Source organism: Lepidochelys olivacea (assembly GCF_965140295.1).
Source record: "Lepidochelys olivacea isolate rLepOli2 genome assembly, chromosome: 10".
Classification (NCBI taxonomy): Eukaryota; Metazoa; Chordata; order Testudines; family Cheloniidae; genus Lepidochelys; species Lepidochelys olivacea.
Genome location: NC_140420.1, coordinates 43,495,606 through 43,518,865, shown reverse-complemented (window position 1 = coordinate 43,518,865; position 23,260 = coordinate 43,495,606). Strand labels below are relative to the sequence as shown.

Genomic DNA, 23,260 nt, shown 5'->3' with positions numbered 1-23,260 from the left:
ATTCATGTCTGTAGAGCTCTGTGAGTCCTCAGAGGGAAGGCAGCAGAGGGGAGCAAGCTGCTGTTATTCCTGCCCCTGTGTTATCTCATGCATCCCTGTACCCCTCTTAGCTTCCCTCAGAATGAATCCTCTTAACCCCAACCAAAGCCTGACAGGGTGGAGCGAGATCCTTGCGACAGCCCCCATCTCTGCCTGGGCTGGACACTTTGCATGTAGCGAGGTAGAAGATTCATGTGAGCATGCCTACGTTCAGATGCCGCCTGCGCTGAACGCACCCGCACTGCCTTGGGCTGGAGAGCTCAGGAGAACAGCCTTTCTCAGGAGAGCCTCAGTGCCTTCTGCCGTGGCTCCGGCTGGGGATCCAGACGGGGACTTAGGAGAGCAGAATCCAATTCCTGGCTCTGCCACACATCCCCCGAGTCTTGGCCCAGTCACCCCGGCCAAGATTTGCAAATGTGACGTGTGATTTTGGGTGCCCAAGCCGAGATCCCTGACCGGGGTCAGACTATGTGGGTGGCTGCTCAGCACTGCCTGGAACCAGTATGCTTTCAGGTTTCTCAGGGCTGCTCCCCTAAAATCATCAGCCACTTCTGACTCATGGATTGGTACCAAAGCAACAGGCATGCGCACCATGTGTGATCCGTTCTGCATCAAGCTCTGTCCTCCCTGCATGGTGGCCCAGTCACAGGTACAGGTTGGTGAAGATGCCACAGCCTTAGCTAACAGAGATGCCTGCCTGCCATCCCAGGTCTGACGCCCACCGCCGACAACCCAACCGGGAGCGCGGTGCTGCACACACAGATTCTCTGCTCTCCTCCGCAACTGAGGACCAAGCCAGCTTGGTCTTCCCACCATCACAGCCCGAGGGCCTTGGGAATGGGCTAGGCTGAGTGGAACTGGACCTCCTGTTCCCACCAAACCTACCTCACTGGGTGCCTGCCAAAACACTGATCACTGTATCTTATCCCCTTCTCTCCCCGCAAGTGAGCGAAGGCCCCCAGGGCCAGGCTGAGCAGAGAATTTGACCACAGGGAGGCGAGAGCTGCCCCAAGGGGCATGCTGTCCTACCCCCTCAGTCCATTTCAAATCAGTAGTGTTATTTTGCTTTGGTAGTTCATATTCACACCTGGATTTCCAGGCATCTTTGCACCTCTGGGAGGGATTCACTGCTGGGCAGGGGGCCAAGGCATCAGCCAGACGTGAGCAGAGCTTTGGCTTCGTGCTGGCCCCCTGCCCAGGGGCTGAATCGCCCCTTCTCTGTAAATAAGAAGGATCCCATGCAGAAGCAGCCACTGGACTCCTACAAGCTGAAATCCAGGTTTTCTTGCATTCTGGATTGGGCATGGGATGAATTGGTGGGATGAATCTCCTCTGACACACACAGGAAGGAAAATTACATAACAGCCCGAGCACTTCTCAGGTGCATTGGAGGCTGAAGTTACCAGGGAAGGAGCTAATGTAGAATTTATGATAGCAAATGGCCAAAGGCCCGTATCCCACTTGCTCCCAGATCTGTTCTCTCCTCACAAGCGGATTCAGTTCAGGGAGGCAGAGGAGATGCACTAAACCTGGATGCAACCCCACATACCTGGGGATCTGGATTCTGCCCTCCACCTGCGACATTGGCCCTGGGGCTAGCAGCCTGGCTGCCACTGGGGTGCTGCTCGGTTACCAGTATGTGAGAGTAGGAGAGATGCTTCCAAACAGAGAGAAAACCCAGGGGGTTTACGGCAGGCCTCAGTGAATGAAGGAAATTAACCAAAAAATAACCCCAGTGATGCCTCAGCCAGCACAGAATTCGTAGCCCTGAAACAGCTGCAGCTGCATGGGGCCAGCTCCCCAGCTGGAGTAAACGGGATTTCGCAGGGCACAGCACTGAGGATTTGGCTTGAACTCACTCTACTCTGACAAACGATCCAGATCCCATATGCCAAGTAGTGAACTAAGGTTTGCCCAGATGCCACCCACTCACGTCGGGCTGCGGACTCTGCCCCACCGGCCATTCCCGATTCCCCGAAGAAGGAGCTGGTGTCACTTACCCCAGGTAACGTCTTCTGCTCATGCAGCGCACTCTGGGCTTTCAGAGCAGAGTCCCGGGCACAGTATGTGAGGAAGGCGCAGCCTGGGGAGGGGAGAGAAGGCAGTTATTGCACAGACGCCAAGCCAGAGCTCCTGCCCAGACGACAAACCCAGCACGGAGTTGACATGGCGCCTCTCCCCAGCTGCAGCGAAGGGCACATGGCAGCACGGAAAGGGGCGACTAAGGTACGCAGGCAGGTGTGCCATAGCCAGTCCTCAGCGAAACCCTGGCCAGGCAGACTGCAGACTCCCACCGCTCTGCAGTGATCCTGGATAATGGCCTCTCCTGAGCACATCCGCCCCGCTGCGTCTCCTGAGCCTCTTTCATGCCCTGAAGCTCTAGCACTGCCCTCTTCCAGCTCGGCCCTCATCACCCCAGTTCACCAGCAGAGTCCCGCTCTGTGCTCAGCTCCCGCTCTGCGCCATTCACTGATGCTGCCGGGGAGCCGAGAGCAGGACTGGGCAGCAGGATCTCACCCTGTGGATGCTGCAGGAGCCACACAGAGCCCGGCTTGACCCCGCCACGCCCTGGAGAGCGTGCTGGGCTGGGGCGCAGCAAACAAATCTCTTCACTGGCCACCTGCAGACTCCCAAGTCTTGGAGGCCTAACAAGGGTGAATCCTGCGCTCCTCGCCAGGGAGGGGTCAGCAAGACCCTGGGTAGGGGGCACCAAAGAGGCTCCAACATGTCTGTCCCTCATGCTGGGTCTCTTATCATCACCTTCTCTTGTCAGGGGCACTTGCATGCTGTTTCTGCTATTACTAGGGAGTCAGTCCAATCATTCCTACCACCTGTGGGCAGAGGAGCAGTCTCACTGCATCCTAACACGGCACCACAACCACCACTGCATTGGCACCGTCACTGGCATTGCCCCTGGGGAAGCCTGGGGCTGGATGTGCCATGGAGACTGACTGTAAGCCCCAGGGAATCGATACCGAAATTTGGCTGTCCACCCAGAGGGGCCCAGTACTCGGTACTGGCTCCCCTGGCATGGAGACCAAAGCTGCAGGCCCCGCCTGTCCACGGAACTGGGTCTAAATCACAAATGAGGTGATGTGGATTTGGCCGCTGTGCAAGGACAGTGCTGGGTCCAGGGAGAGGGGAAACAGGCTTGGATCTAAGGCAATCGGAGTGCATTAGCCAGGTCTGGTTAATTGAAATCAGCGAGCAGAGCCAAACACACCAGGATTAAAGCAAATCCCTCCAGATTAACAAATCAGCAGCACTAGGCTGCCAAGGTGGGGAGAAGGGGATCGGACCAGGCTGTGGGGAGCAGGCTGCCCTGAGACAAGGCCCTCCTTTGAGCACAGCCACACCCTCATGCCATTACCCCCACCTCCAGTTGGGGTCACCCCTCCCCCAGAGAGGCTGGGGCAGCAGTATGACTCCCATATCCCCAGGAGCAGCCCAAGTCTTCCTCCCCTTGGGCGATGCAGCAGGCATACCCTCTGTCCCCCAAGGAGGCAGGGGGCACCCGCAGTATTTACCCCCACAATTGGGGTGTATCTGCCTGGGGCTGGGCTCTTCTCATGCTGTTGGGGTGAGGCTGGCTGGGCTCCCAGAGCAGTAGGGCTGGAGGTTAACACTCCCTTGAGCTGCCTGGGGCTCTCAGAGCTATTATCTCAGGGTCTCTGCAAACGCAGGCGAAATTGTTGCACCCAGGTCATGTTTTCAAGCTTTTCTTCCCAGCCAGGGGGCTCAGAATCTTCCTATTGGTTTTTAATGAAAGCTGATTTCCTCACATGGCTCCAGGAGCTGGCCCCACGCAAGGGCCTACAATGCCCATGTCCGACTAGGGACGGGCTGTACAGTGAGGCTGGGCAACATGACGGGGTGTGGGGCAGAGTGCAGGGCACTGTCCCTGCCTGGATCTGACCCAGACTGTTAGACCCAGAGGTGGGTGTCTCCTCCCCAGTTGCCCCCGCACAAACACCCTTCCCCAAGACAGACGCTACCTTTCAGTCATTTAGTAGCTAAAAGACTTCAGCCACTGAGGGGTTAATGGCCTAAGAGTCCATGAGGAACTGCTCTCCCTGTGATCAGCTGTGGAAGCAGCTGTAAGTACTGATCTCAAAGGGCATGACTGATTGCTCTTCATCCAGCCGGGGTTCGGACAGTGAGGGTGGGTCCAACTCATCCCCGACGTAATGCCAATGACTACACCAGGGATAAATCTGTCCCCTTATTTTACAAGCATTTCTCACCTTTCGTCCACACACACCTTATCCAGGGATCACTTCACCCTCTCCTGAAATGCAGCCCCTTCTGGGGTGAGTCAGGACAGCTGTTTCACAGAGCACAGCAACACTGCCCCATCAGGTAACCAAGGGTGATCCAACCTCCACCTGAAATTGCCATAGGGAATTTGGGGAGGTGGGCTTTGGCCAGGATCCCAGGGCTCAGCTCCCTGACACTGTGAAAAGGGCCCCGGGATGATCTCTGATGGCCAGGAATGCTCAGGACCTCACTTTTACATCTCCTAGCATCTACACCAGCATGGTGCTTCTGTGAGGCCAGGAACCCTGCTAGAAAAGAGGCTTCACTGGGCATCTGGTACCCTCTGCTCCTCCCTAGAGGAACTGATAATGCCCACTTGCAATAATGCCCCTGCCTGCGTCCTCTGGCCAAAGGACTGAGGGATCTAGATCAGGTGCTGTCATGGCTTGAGCTAAAGGCCCAGGCTGGAACAGACTCAGAAATCTGGATAGCCACTGGACAAGTCCAAAGCCCCACCCTGTTACCATCGGTTGCCCATTACAGGCCAAAGCTGGCCAAGGCTGTGACGGGGCACGCCTAGCACAAGGGGGGATTCCTCATTTCCATTCATTGAGGGTCAGCCAGATCTTCTTCTCCAGGCATGCGGTGGCAGGGTTGCTGTTTGAAGGTATCCCGTCAGTTCAGGTGCCCAGCACTGCGGGAAGCCTGCTGTGTGCTCTCAGCAGTGCTGCGTGCGCTCTCCCCTTGGGAGCAATGGCTGTTTCCAAAGAGGCATTCCCTGGCTTGGGTTCATAGTCAGCTGGTTGTGGGAGGCTCAAGTGCAGGGCATCCTGGGAAATGTAGTCCCAAATGGCTAGCAGAACTGGAGAATAGGAGCTCGTGAGTGGGGATTCTGGGAACTGGCTTGCCTAGAAAAGAGTAGGGGCTGCCCAGCTGTCCTTTAGCCAGAGAGCAGTGATCATTCCCACTGCCAGCCATGGGTCCCTGTGAGTCCTGGGTGTCAACCCCTCTGGCCTCAGCATCTGCTTCTGGGGGGTGATGGGGTACTTCTTTTGGATTCCTACTTTCCTGCAGGAGTCCAGTGGCTACCTAATGCTGCCCTCAGCAAAGGAGTCCCTTAGCATAGGGAAATCCACAGCTGGCTTAGACAGCCCAGCCCCAGTTGTTCTAAGGTTAGCTGCTACACAATGCACTCATAGACTCATACACTTTAAGGTCAGACGGGACTAGGGGAACCAGATGTCCCGATTTTATAGGGACAGTCCCGATTTTGGGGGCTTTTTCTTACATAGGCACCTATTACCCCCCACCCCCATCCCAATTTTTTACACTTGCTATCTGGTCACCCTAGACAGGACCATAGTGATCATCTAGTCTGACCTCCTGCACATTGCAGGCCACAGAACCTTACCCCCCGCCCAACACACACTCCAGTAATAGACCCCCAACCTCTGGCTGAGTTACTGATGTCCTCAAATCATGATGTAGAGACATCAAGTTACAGAAAATCCACCAAACTTGCAAGTGATTCATGCCCCAGGCTGCAGAGGAAGGAAAAAGACCTCCAGGGTCTCTTGCCAATCTGACCCGAGGGAAAATTCCTTCCCGATCCTAAATATGGCGATCAGTTAGACCCTGAGCATGTGGGCAAGACCTACCAGGCAGATACCTAGGAAAGATTCCCTGTTATAACTCAAAGCCCTCCCCATGTAATGTCCCATTTCCAGCCATTGGGGATTTTCGCTACTGGCGCTTGTGGAGTGGCTCCTTGGGAGCCAGTACCTGCAGGCACAAGTTAGACCAGCCCCAAGGATGGTCTAATTAGTGCTACAGGCTGGTAAAATTGCAGAGGAGGGGGTGGACCACCTGTTCATGCTCCACTCCATGTGCACTAAGCATCTTTTAGTGCACATGGGCTCTGACCTAGGGCTTAGGCTAACATCTTTAGACTCCTCTTCCTTTAACCCTGTGCTGTCTGGCTATTTCTACAGCCCCTTCACCCCACTAACATGGCTTTATCCGGCTTACATCCTGCAAGGTCAGAAAGATTTATTATCCCCATTTTTCACAGATGGGGATCCAAGGGCCAGAGAGAATTAACTGACTTGCCCAACAGGCAGGAAGTCTGTGGCAGAGGCAGGAATCAAACCCAAATCTGTGTCCGTCTCCTTAACCACAAGGCTATCCTTCCTCTCCTGAAGCCTGGGCATGACTCAGAGGGGAAGCACTACCTGCCACTTCCTGGAGCGTCACGTTTTTTTCCACCGAGGTCTCCCAGCCAAGCAGTGACCATGTCTGACCCTGTTGAGCAGCCAAGATACAAGTAGACCAAGGTAGAAGCATGTCCAAAATCACCAGGATGCTGGCCGCCTGGCCTTGCTTTACCTTTGAGATATTTGCATGCCAATGGCTGGCTTGTAAAGTGATTTCTAGGTCTGCTGGGTTTGAAATAACAGGCCAGAGTCTCCCACGCAGTGCTCAGCCCCCCTCCCAGCTCCCAACACCCCCTTGCTATAGGATTTTATCCTGCTGAGAAAGATGGTGCCCCGAGGCAGGTGGGGCGTATCACAGCAGCATGGCATTCAATGGGAATTGTGACTCCTTTGGAAACCTCAGCCTTGCTGCCTCCACTGAAGCTAAATGGCACTGACAATGCAGCCCCAACAGAGGGCGCTGAACACTTTAAAAGCTGGCCCAGAGTGAGTAGCTGTGTCCCAGGCGCCCCCTGTTGGCAACAGATGGGGCTACACAATTATGAGTAAAAAGAAAAGGAGGACTTGTGGCACCTTAGTGACTAACCAATTTATTTGAGCATGAGCTTTCGTGAGCTACAGCTCACTTCATCAGATGCATACTGTGGAAAGTATTTCTACACTTTCCACAGTATGCATCCGATGAAGTGAAATACTTTCCACAGTATGCATCTGATGAAGTGAGCTGTAGCTCACGAAAGCTTATGCTCAAATAAATTGGTTAGTCTCTAAGGTGCCACAAGTCCTCCTTTTCTTTTTGTGAATACAGACTAACACGGCTGCTACTCTGAAACCTACAATTATGAGTCTGTAGCCAGGGACTTGCCAGGACATGCCCAGGTGGGCACCCTGCCCCGTGTTCACCACCTGTAGGACGTTTCACCACAGGGGGCCAGGGCGGGGTCTCTGCCCTAAGATACTCGCTGGTTCTCGTGGTTATTTCGGGACAGATGGACAGCAAAGATTTGAAGATCTGTGACACGTAGGACACTGTGTTCCAAAACTGTGGGAGGCAAAACCGGTCACCTGGGGCAGAGGCTCTCAGCGCTCACTCAGGCACAAGTGAAATCACTGACATCCACGTGACAGTCAAGACAAGGTGCAGGTTTGGGCCTTTACAAAGTAGCCCAGGAAGATGACGCTGAATAGCAGGACCATTGGCGGGGAGAAGGGTGGGCAGCTGAAGGTAACGAAGCACCCTGGCTTTGAAAAGAGACTGGAACTGTGTAAGAGGGGAAAGAAGGACACAGATTACAGTGGTCAAACTCTGTCTCATGAAAAGTGGCTCCCAGCTCTCTGGACAGGCCCAGCACTGGGTGGCCAGGCTAGAGGGTGAGAAGTACCCCAGTAGCCAGGAAAGGACCTTGGCAGTATGCACAGGCTCTAGGCTGCAGTTTATCTGTTTCTTTTATCTGTGATCATGTTTTCAATCCTAACGCTGCCTTTTCTTGGAATCATCATCTTCAGCTTGGTGAAAGAAACGTCTCTTGCCTTTCCCAGAGACACAGCTCATGCAGCATGGAGCAGAGGGGAAACAGCGGATGTGTGCGCATTGTGGGTGTCCAGGGTCGCGGGGCTGGGCATTCAGGTGTAATGCAGTGGGGTGTATAGACAGGTGGGAGAGACCTGTGCCCCAGGCCAGTGCAGAACTCTGGGGGGAACTAGCTGTATAGATTTAGTGCCAGCTTCTCTCTGCTCTGTCCCAGTGACTAGGGTTGCCAACTTTCTAATCGCACAAAACCAAAGACCCTTGCCATGCGCCTTCCCCGCCCCTGCCCTGCCCCTTCTCCGAGGCCCCACCCCTGCTCACTCCATCCCTGCTCCCTCCATCGCTCACTCTCCCCCACCCTCACTCACTTTCACCAGGCTGAGGCAAGGGGTTGAGGTGCGGGAGGGAGTGAGGGCTCAGGCTGAGGGTGTGGGCACCAGGGGGGGCCAGAAATGAGGGGTTCAGGGTGTGGGAGGGGGCTCCATGATGGGGCAGGGAGTTGATGTGTGGGAGGGGGTGAGGGCTCCGGCTGGCGGTGTGGGCTTAGAAGTGGGGCCAGGGATGAGGGCTTTGGGGTGCAGGAGGGGCTCAGGGCTGGGGCAGGTGGGTTGGGGTGGGGGAGAGGGTGGGGGTGTGGGCTCTGGGAGGGAGTTTGGGTGCGGGAGTGGGCTCAGGACTGGGGTAGAGGGTTGGAGTGTGGCAGAGAGTGAGGTGTGCGGGCTCTGGCAGGGTGGCACTTACCTCAGGCGGCTCCCAGAAGCAGCAGCATGTCCCCACTCCGGCTCCTAGGTGGAGACACAGCCAGGTGGCTCTGCGTGCTGTCCACACCTGCAGGTGACGCCCCCGCAGCTCCCATAGGCTGCAGTTCCCGGCCAATGGGAACTGCGGAGCCCTCACTTGGGGCAGGGGCAACTCACAGAGCCCCCATGGCCACCCCTGTGCCTAGGAGCCAGACATGCTGGCTGCTTCCAGGAGCCATGCGGAGCCCGGGCAGCTAGGGAACCTGCCTTAGCCCCACTGCGCCACCCACTGTACTTTTAGAGGCCCGATCAGTGGTGCTGACCAGAGCTGCCCGGGTCCCTTTTCTACTTGGCATTCCAGTCGAAAACCAGACACCTGGCAACCCTACCAGTGACTCACTCAGGGAGCCTAAGGCTGGGGGTGGAAATTGCCAGCCTACAGAGGAAAAAAGTGGGGCTCTCAGAGCCCGAAGTGGGGTGCTTGTTTTGCCAGTAGCAGTGGGCACAGACGAGGCTCCCTCCAGGCAGTAGTGATTCGCCCTGTACCTCTTGGGTAAATCCATCAGTGCCACATTCTTCCTCCCGCACTCTTTGTAGAGCCCAGAGTTGTCTCTGGGGTGGGGGGAGCCAGCCCCCTCCAAACAAGGCAGAATATTGGCTGCTCAACACCCTGATGCTCATAAATAGAGTGTCTGACTCCACCCTCCACTACACAGGCATCCCCACAGCCTCGTCCCAGCAGGCACTGGGCTCTGCGGGACCCTAGGATGTTGCCAAGTCCTGGTAAGGGATCTGGAGGGCCTGGCCCTGGGACATTACACAGACCTTTCCCACCTCCCAGGTACAACCTGCAGTCTTTGGAAAGTGAGGTCCCATTAGCTGACAGTAACTTCCTTCTGGGAAACCCTGCCTTCTGGAGGTGGCCTTACTTGGGTTGCCAAAACACACGCTCAAGCCCCTCCCACCAAATCCCACCCCTTAGCCCAAGTCACACCCCTCCCTTCCAGATGGCACCCTGAGGGAATTCCCTCTTGGCTGCTGGGACACTGGGAAAATCCGGACTCCAGTCTCTGTCCCCGCCCCCTCTCCTGGATCCCCTCTCTTCTTCAGCACTCTGCCACACAAGTTTCTAGTCCGAACCCTTGTATGTCTGTGCAATAAAGATTGAAGAACACATGTTGCTTGCTGCAAGCTGTCTCTGTTATAACGTGTGTTTAGTTTATGGGAGGGTTACTGTGAACACAGCGGAATAGTCAACAGCCAGTCTAACCAACATTTGTGTTCTGTGGGGTGAGGAGGAGATGGAGGGAGAGGACTGTATGTGTGGGGGGCAGGGGATGACAGGGAGAGGGGCTGTGGAGGGGACAGGACATGGGCCTGGGTGGTAGGCAAGCCTTGGATTGGCTGTTTGAGGGAGTCTGTATTTTACTAAAAAAGAAAAGGAGTACTTGTGGCACCTTAGAGACTAACAAATTTATCTGAGCAGAAGCTTTCGTGAGCTACAGCTCACTTCATCGGATGAATTCAGTGGAAAATACAGTGGGGAGATTTATATGAACATGAAACAATGGGTGTTACCATACACACTGTAATGAGAGTGATCACTTAAGGTGAGCTATTACCAGCAAGAGAGCAGGGGGGAAAAAACCTTTTGTGGTGATAATCAAGGTGGGCCATTTCCAGCAGTTGACAAGAACGTCTGAGGAACAGTGGGGGTGAAGGGGTGGTGGTGGGGGCAAATAAACATGGGGAAATAGTTTTACTTTGTGTAATGACCCATCCACTCCCAGTCTCTGTTCAAGCCTAAGTTAATTGTATCCACTTTGCAAATTAATTCCAATTCAGCAGTCTCTCGTTGGAGTCTGTTTTTGAAGTTTTTTTGTTGAAGAATTGCCACTTTCCCCCCCCGCTCTCCTGCTGGTAATAGCTCACCTTAAGTGATCACTCTCGTTATAGTGTGTATGGTAACACCCATTGTTTCATGTTCTCTATGTATATAAATCTCCCCACTGTATTTTCCACTGAATGCATCCAATGAAGTGAGCTGTAGCTCACGAAAGCACATGCTCAAATAAATTTGTTAGTCTCTAAGGTGCCACAAGTACTCCTTTTCTTTTTGAGAATACAGACTAACACGGCTGCTACTCTGAAACCTGTCATTATGCAAGGCACTGAATTTAGCCGTATGGAGTGGAAATCTATCAACTTCATGAAAAAACTCGTACTGATACAGATAGACATCATCTTCCTTTCCAAATGCAAACAGATGGACATCATACCAAAAGGACTGAAGGTAAAAAATCCATTACAATCTACATACCACACAGACTACGCTGACAGCTTGTGCCACACGCTCTCAAAGAAACTGCGGAACCACCTGATCAACATCCTCTACAGCAAACAGGGAAAGATTAAGAATGAGCTCTCAAAACTGGATATTCTCATAAAAAACCAACCTTCCACACAAACTTCCTCGTGGCTGGACTTTACAAAAACTAGACAAGCCATTTACAACACACACTTTGCTTCTCTACAAAAGAAAAAGGACACTAAACTTTCTAAACTACTACATGCTACAAGGGGCCACAACACTGGTTCCCTTAACCCACCCAGCAATATTGTTAATCTATCCAACTATACTCTTAGCCCAGCAGAAGAATCTGTCCTATCTTGGGGCCTCTCCTTCTGCCCCTCCACCTCCATGAATATGATACAGTTCTGTGGTGACCTAGAATCCTATTTTCGACGTCTCCGACTCAAGGAATATTTCCAACACACCTCTGAACAACATACTAACCCACAGAGATCTTCCTACCAAGACTACATAAAGAAGGATTCTAGGTGGACTCCTCCTGAAGGTCGAAACAATAGACTGGACTCCTCCTGAAGGTCGAAACAATAGACTGGACTGCATATGAGAGTGCTTCCGCCGACATGCATGGGCTGAAATTGTGGAAAAGCAGCATCACTTGCCCCATAACCTCAGCCGTGCAGAACACAATGCCATCCACAGCCTCAGAAACAACTCTGACATCATAATCAAAAAGGCTGACAAAGGAGGTGCTGTCGTCATCATGAATAGGTCGGAATATGAAGAAGAGGCTGCTAGGCAGCTCTCCAACACCCCTTTCTACAAGCCATTACCCTCTGATCCCACTGAGAGTTACCAAAAGAAACTACACCATTTGCTCAAGAAACTCCCTGAAAAAGCACAAGAACAAATCCGCACAGACACACCCCAGGAACCCCGACCTGGGGTATTCTATCTGCTACCCAAGATCCATAAACCTGGGAATCCTGGATGCCCCATCATCTCAGGCATTGGCACCCTGACAGCAGGATTGTCTGGCTATGTAGACTCCCTTCTCAGGCCCTATGCTACCAGCACTCCCAGCTATCTTCGAGACACCACTGACTTCCTGAAAAAACTACAATCCATTGGTGATATTCCTGAAAATACCATCCTGGCCAGTATGGATGTAGAGGCCATCTACACCAACATTCCACACAAAGATGGACTACAAGCCATCAGGAACAGTATCCCCAATAATGTCACAGCAAACCTGGTAGCTGAACTTTGTGACTTTGTCCTCACCCATAACTATTTCACATTTGGGGACAATGTATACCTTCAAATCAGCAGCACTGCTATGGGTACCTGCATGGCCCCACAGTATGCCAATATTTTTATGGCTGATTTAGAACAACGCTTCCTCGGCTCTCGTCTCCTAATGCCCCTACTCTACTTGAGCTACACTGATGACATCTTCATCATCTGGACCCATGGAAAAGAAGCCCTTGAGGAATTCCACCATGATTTCAACAATTTCCATCCCACCATCAACCTCAGCCTGGACCAGTCCACATAAGAGATCCACTTCCTGGACAATACGGTGCTAATAAGTGATGGTCACATAAACACCACCCTATACCGGAAACCTACTGACCACTATGCCTATCTACATGCCTCCAGCTTTCATCCAGACCACACCACATGATCCATTGTCTACAGCCAAGCTCTACGATACAACCGCATTTGCTCCAACCCCTCAGACAGTGACAAACACCTACAGGATCTCTATCAAGCATTCTTACAACTATAATACCCACCTGCTGAAGTGAAGAAACAGATTGACAGAGCCAGAAGAGTACCCAGAAGTCACCTACTACAGGACAGGCCCAACAAAGAAAATAACAGAACGCCACTAGCCATCACCTTCAGCTCCCAACTAAAACCTCTCCAACGCATCATCAAGGATCTACAACCTATCCTGAAGGACGACCCATCACTCTCACAGATCTTGGGACACAGGCCAGTCCTTGCTTACAGAAAGCCTCCCAACCTGACACAGATACTCACCAGCAACCACACACCACACAACAGAACCACTAACCCAGGAACCTATCCTTGCAACAAAGCCTGTTGCCAACTGTGTCTACATATCTATTCAGGGGACACCATCATAGGGCCTAATCACATCAGCCACACCATCAGAGACTCGTTCACCTGCACATCTACCAATGTGATATATGCCATCACGTGCCAGCAATGCCCCTCTGCCATGTACATTGGTCAAACTGGACAATTGCTACGTAAAAGAATAAATGGACACAAATCAGACGTCAAGAATTATAACTTTCAAAAACCAGTTGGAGAACACTTCAGTCTCTCTGGTCACTCAATTACAGACCTAAAAGTTGTAATTCTTCAACAAAAAAACTTCAAAAACAGACTCCAACAAGAGACTGCTGAATTGGAATTAATTTGTAAACTGGATATAATTAACTTAGGCTTGCATAGAGACTGGGAGTGGATGGGTCATTACACAAAGTAAAACTATTTTCCCATATTTATTCCTCCCCACCCCACCCCCCACTGTTCCTCAGATGTTCTTGTCAACTGCTGGAAATGGCCCACCTTGATTATCACTACAGAAGGTTCACCCCCTCCCCCCTGCTGGTAATAGCTCACTTTAAGTGATCACTCTTGTTACAGTGTGTATGGTAACACTCATTGTTTCATGTTCTCTATGTATATAAATCTCCCCACTGTATTTTCCACTGAATGCATCCGATGAAGTGAGCTGTAGCTCACAAAAGCTTATGCTCAAATAAATTTGTTAGTCTCTAAGGTGCCACAAGTACTCCTTTTCTTTTTGTGAATATAAACTAACATGGCTGCTACTCTGAAACCTGTATTTTACTAGTCTTTGCAGGAGGGGAGGCAAGTATCTACTTCCTGATCTCAGGGCAGATGAATGTGGTGTCTCCAAAGAGGCATAGTACAGAGGTTTGGAACTGAAAGCACAAGGACTGTGAGAAAAAAGAACTATCTGCGCTGGCAGCGTTGCCAACGTGTGGGTTCAGGACAATTCCTAGATCCCCAGGTTGCAAAAGTTTGCAGGAGAGCAAGGAGAACACCACGGCATGGGGATTGCTGACTGCAGGCTGATTTGGGTGGCGAGAGGTGGCCCGCGTTGGCCTTGCGTTCAGCCCACTCTGCAGTGTCTAAGGAGGTTGTGATCTACCCGCCATTGTGGTAATTAACTCAGGCAGAAATGACCTGGCCCTTATTCCCATGTGTCCCTCCTACAATGTATGAGAGCAGCTGCGGACGGCATCAGAGATTTGCGCCCAGGAGCTGTGATACTTTTCTCTGATTTGGCTGTGCCCAGGCAGCCTCAACACAGCCTTCTTCCAGCAAGGCCCCAACAGGCCCTGTCAACACCCTGCCCACCCCACACTTGCTGAAATGTGCCAGCTCTTCCCCTCCTCTCACCACCCAGTCATGCCCCCACCCTGGATTCCATCGAACACTATTAAAGGACAAAACAAAAAGGTTGCCCAGGCCACTCGCCCGCTCTTCCTCTCGAGTGGGCAATGGCCGACAGGAATCACTGCCTGTTTGGTACAGGAGTGTTCGTGCTGTAAGGACATAGGGGGGTTGTGACAGGGCTGTGACTGTGATCTGAGGGAAGATGCATGTTTTCCACCCCCTCCTGTGTGAGGAAAGGAAAGGGGTGCATGTCCAGGATGCACCATGTCAGTGCAGAAGTGCCTGGGTTATGGTGGTTGCTGGACATCGGTCTTTGATTCCAAAGGATCCTGCCAGTTGTGTGATGGAACATGAGAGGATGCTAATGCTTTAATGATGGTTAGGTGAGGGTGTCCTGGCAGTACACATAGGGGAGCTGTACAAGGCTGTGAAGTACTTCTGAAATTGAACCTGTGGGGACACTTTCTGGGGCCGTGGCTAAGTGTGTGAGTGTATTCTGGACTTTACAATGCCAAGCAGGCCTGCCTACTGCCTCCACTGGCCCTCCTAATCCCCTGCCTGCACCTGAAGTGTACCCGCAGCATCCCCCCAGCTACTGCCCACTCCAGGGGAACACAGAGAAGGTGGGGCAGGCAGCCTCTTGGGGTTTTCTATTTCCCTTTTGCCCTTGACTAGTGTCTGATGGAGTCCTGTGGGTGAGTGAACAGGCTGTGAAAGGAGGGGAAGAGTTTGTATATTTCAACAATGGTGTAGCTGGCAGTGTGAAGGTGTGTGCATTAACAGGTCTGAAAGCGGGCAGTTAAGGTTGTCTGGGTGACCTTAACGCTTTTCGGACATTTGAGTTTTGCTCAGCATTCAGGACGACCAACCACTAAGCAAACAGAACTCTGTGCTAAGGTCATTTTCTGCCACTGAATTTCAGATCAGACCCATACGTCAAGCAAGACACCTGTTGCCTCCACCTATACTCAGACAAGCTGTGTCACTTCCGCAGCATGTTTTGCTGCCTAGAGAGAAATTAGTGAGCATTGACATGGCCCAGAACATCACTCAGGGGATGTCCTCTCCAGAGCTGGGCAAACTAGAGGAAAGGAAAGCAAGGTGCTGTCAGAGCCCCAGGAAGGGGGGTTCTTTTGCCTAGGAGAGATCTCCTGAGCATCCTATGGATCTTGGGGTGGTCTCCAGCACTCAGTGCATAGCTGCTGTGTTCACCACCCCTCATTAGCACAGCTAATGTAGCAGTTATATAGAGGCCCAGCAGGGGTCCATGCAGCATTAGCTCCAGCTCAGAGATCCTTGGGGGCAGCAACAGAGCTGCTAAGAGGCTGCTCCCCACCCCATACTGCTAGCTCAGCCCTGACCTTGGTATCCACGGGAGCCTCCACCTCCCAGAGAAACTTCTCCTGGGTTGGAGGAAGGTGGGAAGATGCCACCAAACTGGCACTGCTCCCCACAGGTGACCTCCAGGGTTGCTCCCCCCGGGTGGCCCCCCAGGGCTGATCCCCCTAGATCTGGGTCTCCTCTACTAAGGAAGCAGAGAGGCTGATCCAGCCTTGGCAGTCCGTATTGTCTGTACATCTAGGTACTGGCGGCACACACCTCTCTCAGCCAGCATGAGTGCTGCAGCTACTCTGGTATCTAGTGTCCATGCACTCCTGCCCGTGGTGGGTGGGTGGATATTGCTCTGCATTACACCCATGCCACTGGAGCTTTGTCATGAGTGGCTCACACGGCATTCCCCAGGGGGTGCTGTGTGTCACACAGATCTTCCCAGACTCTCCAGGGAGCTGGTAACCAGGGAGACCATGTCACTGTAACCTCTTCTCCCTCAGCAAGCCAAGCCACTGGAAAGAGAAAGGTTCCCTACCTCCACAAGCCAAGAGGGCAGCCACCCCATCCCTGCCCCTCTGCCTGGCCCAAGGGGCTGAAAATGCTGCAGGCAGCTAGACTCTGGCTCTCCGGCCATTATTCATATTCCTACAGCCTTGCCTCTCCCTTTCTTTCTCTCCCAACAGGCCACTAGCAAAGACCAGCAGTGGCTGTTCTGCCAGGCAATGGACGTGACACTGTAGCAACCCAACGTCCAGACCACGATGGCTGGTTGGTGGCCTCAGCATGAGCTGAGCGAATGGGTCTCAGACCAGGTCCTAGCGGTCTCATGAGAGCTGGCACCAGCTAGACCCCCTGGCTGAGAGTCACCAAGGAGTGACTGTGATGTGAAGAGCGAGCTCCCCTCTCACTGGAGCAGTGATGCACACTGATGGGGCAATGTGGGAGGATGCTTACCCTGCAGTCACCCATGCAGTCCCTGTTCTATGGACAAACATATCCCCATGGCTGGCAATCCAAGGCCTTTCCCAGCATAACCTTTACTTGACTCCAAAAGCGCTCTACCGAGAGAGCTCTCCATGCATCAGGAGAAGGGCTCTGCTGAGAGCCAAGCTGGGGTGCCCTTGTAGGACAGGGTCACCCCACATCTCAGGAGAACACAGCCCATCTCAGCCACATCTCCTCAGCTCCTCAGATGGGCACAAAGGCATTTCAGGAGCCAGGCCCCAGCTTAGTTTGCACTGGGTATGCTAATTCTGCAAGGAAGGGCTTTGATGTGCCCCTAACCAATGTGGGATTGGGAAGAGGGAGCCTTGCATGGGCTACAATTTGTCATCAGAAACCAGTAAGCCCCACAGAGGTCAATGGGCTTTGGACTAGGCCCTTCAAGAAAGACAGCATTTTCCCAGCTGTCTCTGATCAGGAGCATGAATTGTGACTCTGTCTACAGCAGCATCTATTCGCTGAACACTCCCAAAGTTGGCTCTTCTGCCACATTGGATCCTCTGGTGGGACCCTCAATCCAGACAGGGGTCCAGGCACTGAGATTTCAAGCACTGCATCTGCTAACCCAGCTCAATGCAGGTTCTGTGCTTACACGCCTGGTGTCTAGCAGAGCCCTCCTGGCTGCTGAGGGAGGGCAGCTGGTGTTAGCCAGTGAAGTTAGGCCCTGTGCACATAGTATAGCAGGACAGATCTCCCTCCCCCGCCCTTCACAAAGTCTCTCTACACTCACATTATGCAGACACTTAGCTTTTGTATTTATACTCTTACACCCAACTCTGGCATTTATATTCTGCCTCCCTAAATTCCCCCTGCAAAACTGAGCACCTTGGTCCCATTACCTCCCTCTCCTGAACTGTTGTGCCTCGCACCAGTACACTTGCAATGCAATGCTCCCCAGAGGCAGCTGCATTTCAGTGGTGGACAAAGGCAAAGAAATAAACACCTCTTCATGTCCCCAGAGGCAGTCTGTAACACGCCCTGGGGTTCACATCCCCAGAAGCTGTCTGTAACATACCATGCACCAATTCTTCCCGGCAAAAGGCACTATGTACCAATACAGGGGATCGGATGTTATTGGTATTAATTACTATAGTACATAGGAAGAAACCACAATCTATGTTGGTGCAGATCGTGTGTGTGTGCGTGCGTGTGGTCTCCCTGGCCCTGTGTCTTCGTGCTGAAAGGAGCAAAACTGGTGCTGCCAGTTATTTCCTTCTCTTCACAGCTCCTTTTCTTCCTTCATTAGACATTTTGATTCACTTTCTCCAACCCCCATCAGCTCTGTCACCAAATCTGGGTCCAGAGGCTAAATTTCAATAGCACATTTCAATTTAGTCACAAAAAAAATCCTGAAGACTGAAGGAAGAGCCCAAATCTCAGCAGTGACACCGTACGGAAAAATTGTCAATGAAGGAGGGAGCAAGGAGGGATGGTGCAGATGCCAGATCAAAGAGTGAAAGGGGTAGAGAAGGGAAAAGTAAGAAAAGGGAAAAAATGAAGGAAAGCAAAAATGAAGGGATAGTAATTCTGGGGAATTCAGAGTGCTTTGCTGTTTATGAGACATCATTTGTGCCCCAGATTTTTGTTTCAGAGTGTTATTGTGATGGGAAATACTCGGGGATGATGGACAGGACTTAGTGTTGCAGGGAAAGGGTTTGTAAAACTATTCTAGGAAAGGTTTGATTGGTATTTTAAATTTAAGGCGGGAAAGGGGTGCAAGCAGAAATCTTGTCCTTATGGGTCAAGCCTAGTTCAGCTGAGCTCCTTCCAGTGCTGAGTGCTAAGAAAACACTCGATAGATAGACAGATAGACAGATAGATTAGATTAGATTAGATTAGATTAGATTAGAGAATGTAGCCACCTTCTGCTACACTACAAATTTATTATTTTATTTTCAGGACTAAACTACAAGGGTGAATTTTGACATCTTTCGATCTAATCTCTTTGGGCCTGATTCTGATCCTCTTAGTAGCATTGCCCTCAGTAATTCCTACTGATTGTAAAGGGGTTATTCCTGAGGAGAGGGGCTACTCAGTGTGAAAAAGGGAACTGGTTTCTGGCCCTTTCAATATCACATGCTTTGGTTTGTGACTCAAAAATGCAACTAGCGTAAGATTTCTCAATCTGGTGCGCTCTTACTCACATGAGTAACTCTGCCACAGTCATGTGAGTAAATGCTCGTTGTTATGTATAAGGGTTGCACAATCTAACCTGCACTGTTTATATCTCTGGCTGGCAAAACTGACAGCACAATTTGCCCAGCCCAGGCACAAATCTATTTACCCCGTCTTTATTATGCTGGTGAAATGAATGAATGATATTTCACTAGAGTTTCGCAAAAAGAATTAGCCAAAGCAAACAGGAAAGAAGAATTTTGCCCAGCTCCCTGTATGCTGTATACATCTTTCTCTTCCAATTATTTTATTAGGTCCTATTCAAAGCTTCTTAAAGTGATATTAAAACAGCAGCAAAACAGTTTCCCTTCAAAAAAAGTAAATATTTAATGAATGAAATTGACATTGATGCATTTTTAATATTGGCACAATTAAATCTGCCAGATGATTAAGTATTAATAACTCTTAATAAGTGCAATCAACTTGCCTTCAAATAGAATGAATTCAGGAGTGGAGCAATGCAATGAGTGTTGCCATCAGCCTGCAATGGGATAGACAACAGCGATTGGGGGCGGCCAATTTGTTCTGTTTGTTTAGCAATCTTTAAACTTCCTTTATGTGTAATGTATTTACTCTCCTGTGTAAAGCGGGGAGATCACATGCACTCACACAAATTATCTTTTGGCATTTTAGAAAAGTTGCTGATGTAAAATTTAAAATATCCAACTAACGCCGTTTAGATACTAGCCATTTATGTCCCTTTCCTATCAGCTGTCTGCATTTAGAATATTTACCATTTCAAACCAACTCAGCACTCTCCTCCGGGTTGCGGGGGGTGGGAGGGTGGTTTGCAGGAATCTATCTATCTATCCTGAAATGTCTGGTAGAAGTTCTGAATGCACACACATGAGCTAGCTCCACTCCAAAACTTAAAAAGTAAAGAGGGATGACATTTTAATGAGATGAGTGTCTCAAATTAAAATGCATTTTTTCAGTATGATATTTAAAGTTGCACAAGTCTGATTATTTTTCTGGACTGGGGAAGGGTAACAGTAACAGACCTGAGAACTAGAGAGTTAAAATGGCCAGACAGTTGCCAGCTGCGGAACAATCATCCATCTATCATGTTAAAGACCAAGTTTCATTTTGGCTTCCTAGAAACTCCAGAGAATACCTCTTGCTACCTGCATCCTGGAGTCTCATTTTATGTCTTGGAAACCATTCTGTTCTTTCCATCTGGGAGAGATCTAACCTCCCATGTACCAGTTCTGTGCTTCCCCCACTGTTTCAGTCATCTGGTGCCTCTACCTGAACTGGGGCTCAGCATTATATAAACCCCTTATCTCAGGAATCCTACCTGGGAAATATTGGAAATCAAGGAGTAATGAACTCACGCATGCTACAGGGTATTAACTCCTAATTCTGCAAAGGAGAAAGCAATCAGGATTACAAGGCCTCTGGTTTGTATTTAGCAGGGGAGCTTTTCAGAACAGCCATCCGAGGAAAAGTTGCAAAGGCATGGGATGATTTTATTATTGTAGATCTTTCAGGAGGGGCAGTTTTGGGGATGGGGGACAGTGATCTAAGCTCCCGCCTGGTCAGGTTGTTCTGAAATTTACCAGCTTTCATTACCTCTCTCCCTTGAAAAGAATCCCTCTGAGGAGCAGAGAATATTCCATGACACATTTAAAGCTAAACCAAGATTTTGAAACATAAGTAGGGAATCCGTTATCAAGCAGAGTCGGATTTGGATCCTCTGCTTTTTACAAATCAAGAGGGAGTACCTTACTTCTTTATTCCTTTTAAAAATACAAAACAGAGTATTTGTTAAGGACCTAGCTGGGATGGATGAGGAACATTTATTGTATTACAAATCAGAGCATTTACCTAGAGGCAAACTGAGTCTGCTTCCCTCGCCTAGCTCTTTGGCTGCTGCTACTCAATTGGTTTACCCCTTTGCTTTTTGCATGCTACTACTTTAACAACAGTTGCAAGAAGTCACCCAACAGGTAATCCTTTCCAGGACTGTTTCCCCCCGACTTTCGACATTCAGCGAGGTTACCAGCTGCCAGCCGATGACAGACACCATTTTCCCCTGCAAAATGTTGTTCCTCAACTGCAGTATAAGCCCAGCCATAAACACCCCATTATTATTATTTAAAGGGATCAAGAGGTTTTATTCTCTATTTTGAAGTGATTTTCTCTCCAGCTAGAAACCAAACCGAAAAGCTGCCCCCCCCCATGGGCACGAAAATATTGATTTCTAAACACAAACTCAATTTTTTGGCACTAATTTAAATCACTAGACAAAGAGGGAGAGGTAGGCAACTCCCAGTGCCTGTCCCCCATCCATGCTTGAACCAGACCACTCCTGGCAAATGTGGCAAAGCCAGCAGTTACCGATGGCACACATGGGGCTCAGCCCCACAAGGACGGGGGGAGGGGGAAATGTATAACCAGGCACCCTGCTCTTCATCTGACCCAACTTTACCCTCTCCATGGCTCAGAGTCCTGCGATCTGGGGGCAGCTGCAGAGGGGCTGGGTGGGTGACTGGAGAGTGTCTGGGTGCAGGTGCGGATGCTGGGGGCCAGATCCTCTCCCCCTTGCACACACGGGGCCTGGGGAGCTGGTGGGCTTTGGGGGCTGGGTGCACAGTGCAGGTGGGGGAGCTGGGGCAGTTGAAGCAGGGCTGGGTGGGTAATCTGGGGGGGTGTGGGGGCTGGGTGCATGGTGCAGGCGGGGAGCTGGGGCCGGGCCCCACTCCCCCCAGCAGCCGGCCCTTTGTTGCTCCGGGCCGGGGCCCGGGGGCGCCCCTACCTTTGTGCATGCCGGTGAACCTGTCCTTCAGCACCGTGAGCTCGTAGATCTTGCCGAACTCCTCGAAGAGGGGCTTGAGGTCCCCCTCCTCCAGGTTGCGGGGGATCTGCCCCACGAACAGCTTGATGGCATCGTGGTCCTTCATGGCGATGCCGGCCGGGCCGGGGCTCAGCCCGTTCATCCTGGCGGCGCTGTCCGCGGTGCTGAGCGCGGCGCCGCCGCTGCCCGTGGCCATGCTCCCGCGGCCGGCCGCGCTCCTGCTCCGCGCGCGGGGCCGCCTCTGCGCGCCCCTCCGCGCCCCGCTCGCGCCTGCCCCCCGGCCGGATGACGTCAGCCGGCTAGCCCGCCACGAGACGCAAGGGTTTAGCATAATGAGGCAGCGGGAGCCAATCAGAGGGGGCAGCCGGCAGCGGGACAGGGGCTGGGAGACAACCTCTCTCCCCGCCCCCTGCCAGCCCCGCTCCCCCGCGCACGGGGCTGGGGGTGCCCGGGGCGCGGCGGGGAGGGGGCTGCGGAGCGGCAGGGCGGGGTGGGCTGCACCAGCCTGCTCCGTGGGACTGGCACCGGGCGCCGGAGCCGCTCCGAGAGCAAAGGGAGCTACTATTGCCGCAGATGCATGAGCGGCTCAGCTGGGCGGGCGGGAGCCGGGGCAGAGGCCGGAGGATCAGGGCTGACTGCCCTGCAAACCAAGAGTTGGGGGAGCTGGGCAGAGGGTAAATGCCAAGGCGGTGGGAGGGGAGCGGTGCCAGCCCTGTGCGTGCTGGCCCCAGGAGCAGACACCAGGGGCCGGAGCAAGGTGCAGCACCCAGCACCACGCACACCCCTTGGACTCAGCCAAGCTGCCAGCCTCTTTCCTCCCCGGTAGGGCATTTGTGTGTTTTGACAGCTGGCAGCAGAAGAGCATAGGTGTAGGAGTGCGCGGGAGGGTGCTGCCGCACCCTTGGCTAGAAGTGGTTTCCATCACCTACAGGGCACAGTTTGGTTCAGTAGCTATCAGCACCCCGGCTACGCAGATTGTTCCAGCACCCCTGCAGAAGGGGAGGCTTTGTGCAATCAGAAGAAGGATCTCTCCAGCTGCTCATGAACTGACAACTTTAGGGTCTGCCAGACAGAAACATTTGCCTTTTAACAAGGGGTATAAGGGGACAGAATGCAACAGAAATATCTAATAAAATCCCACCCTCTCTCATCAGATGTGTTAAGGTTAGGTGTCTGTCCAATATCAGATTAGATAGATTAGATAGAGGTGGTGTATGGGGATAGATAGATTAGTTTAGATCTTCCATTGATTTCAGTGGAATTTAGACATTTAAATACCTGTGTGGACCTGGGCCTATGTTGTTTTTAACATAAATACACTGGTCAGGAGCAGAATGGGAGCTGTTATGACAAATATTATGTTAAACAAGCTGGGGTAGAAGCCTAGCAAGCTGGCTATGC

At 51.8% G+C, this 23,260-nt stretch overlaps 1 protein-coding gene across 10 annotated transcripts in view; it reads right to left on the bottom strand.

Annotated features, from left to right (window-relative positions):
- The window catches only part of CELF6 (CUGBP Elav-like family member 6), a 224,400-nt gene extending 202,309 nt beyond the window's left edge, over window positions 1-22,091 (bottom strand). For all 10 annotated transcript variants that reach the window (XM_084642408.1, XM_084642405.1, XM_084642413.1 and 7 more), the window contains exons 1-2: window positions 21,821-22,091; window positions 2,040-2,122 (exon numbers count right to left, since the gene is read on the bottom strand). In XM_084642408.1, coding sequence (XP_084498534.1) covers window positions 2,040-2,122; window positions 21,821-22,055 — 318 coding nt within the window. In that variant the 5' untranslated portion in view covers window positions 22,056-22,091. The remainder of the gene's footprint in view (window positions 1-2,039; window positions 2,123-21,820) is intronic.
- Between the last annotated feature and the right edge of the window lie 1,169 nt (window positions 22,092-23,260).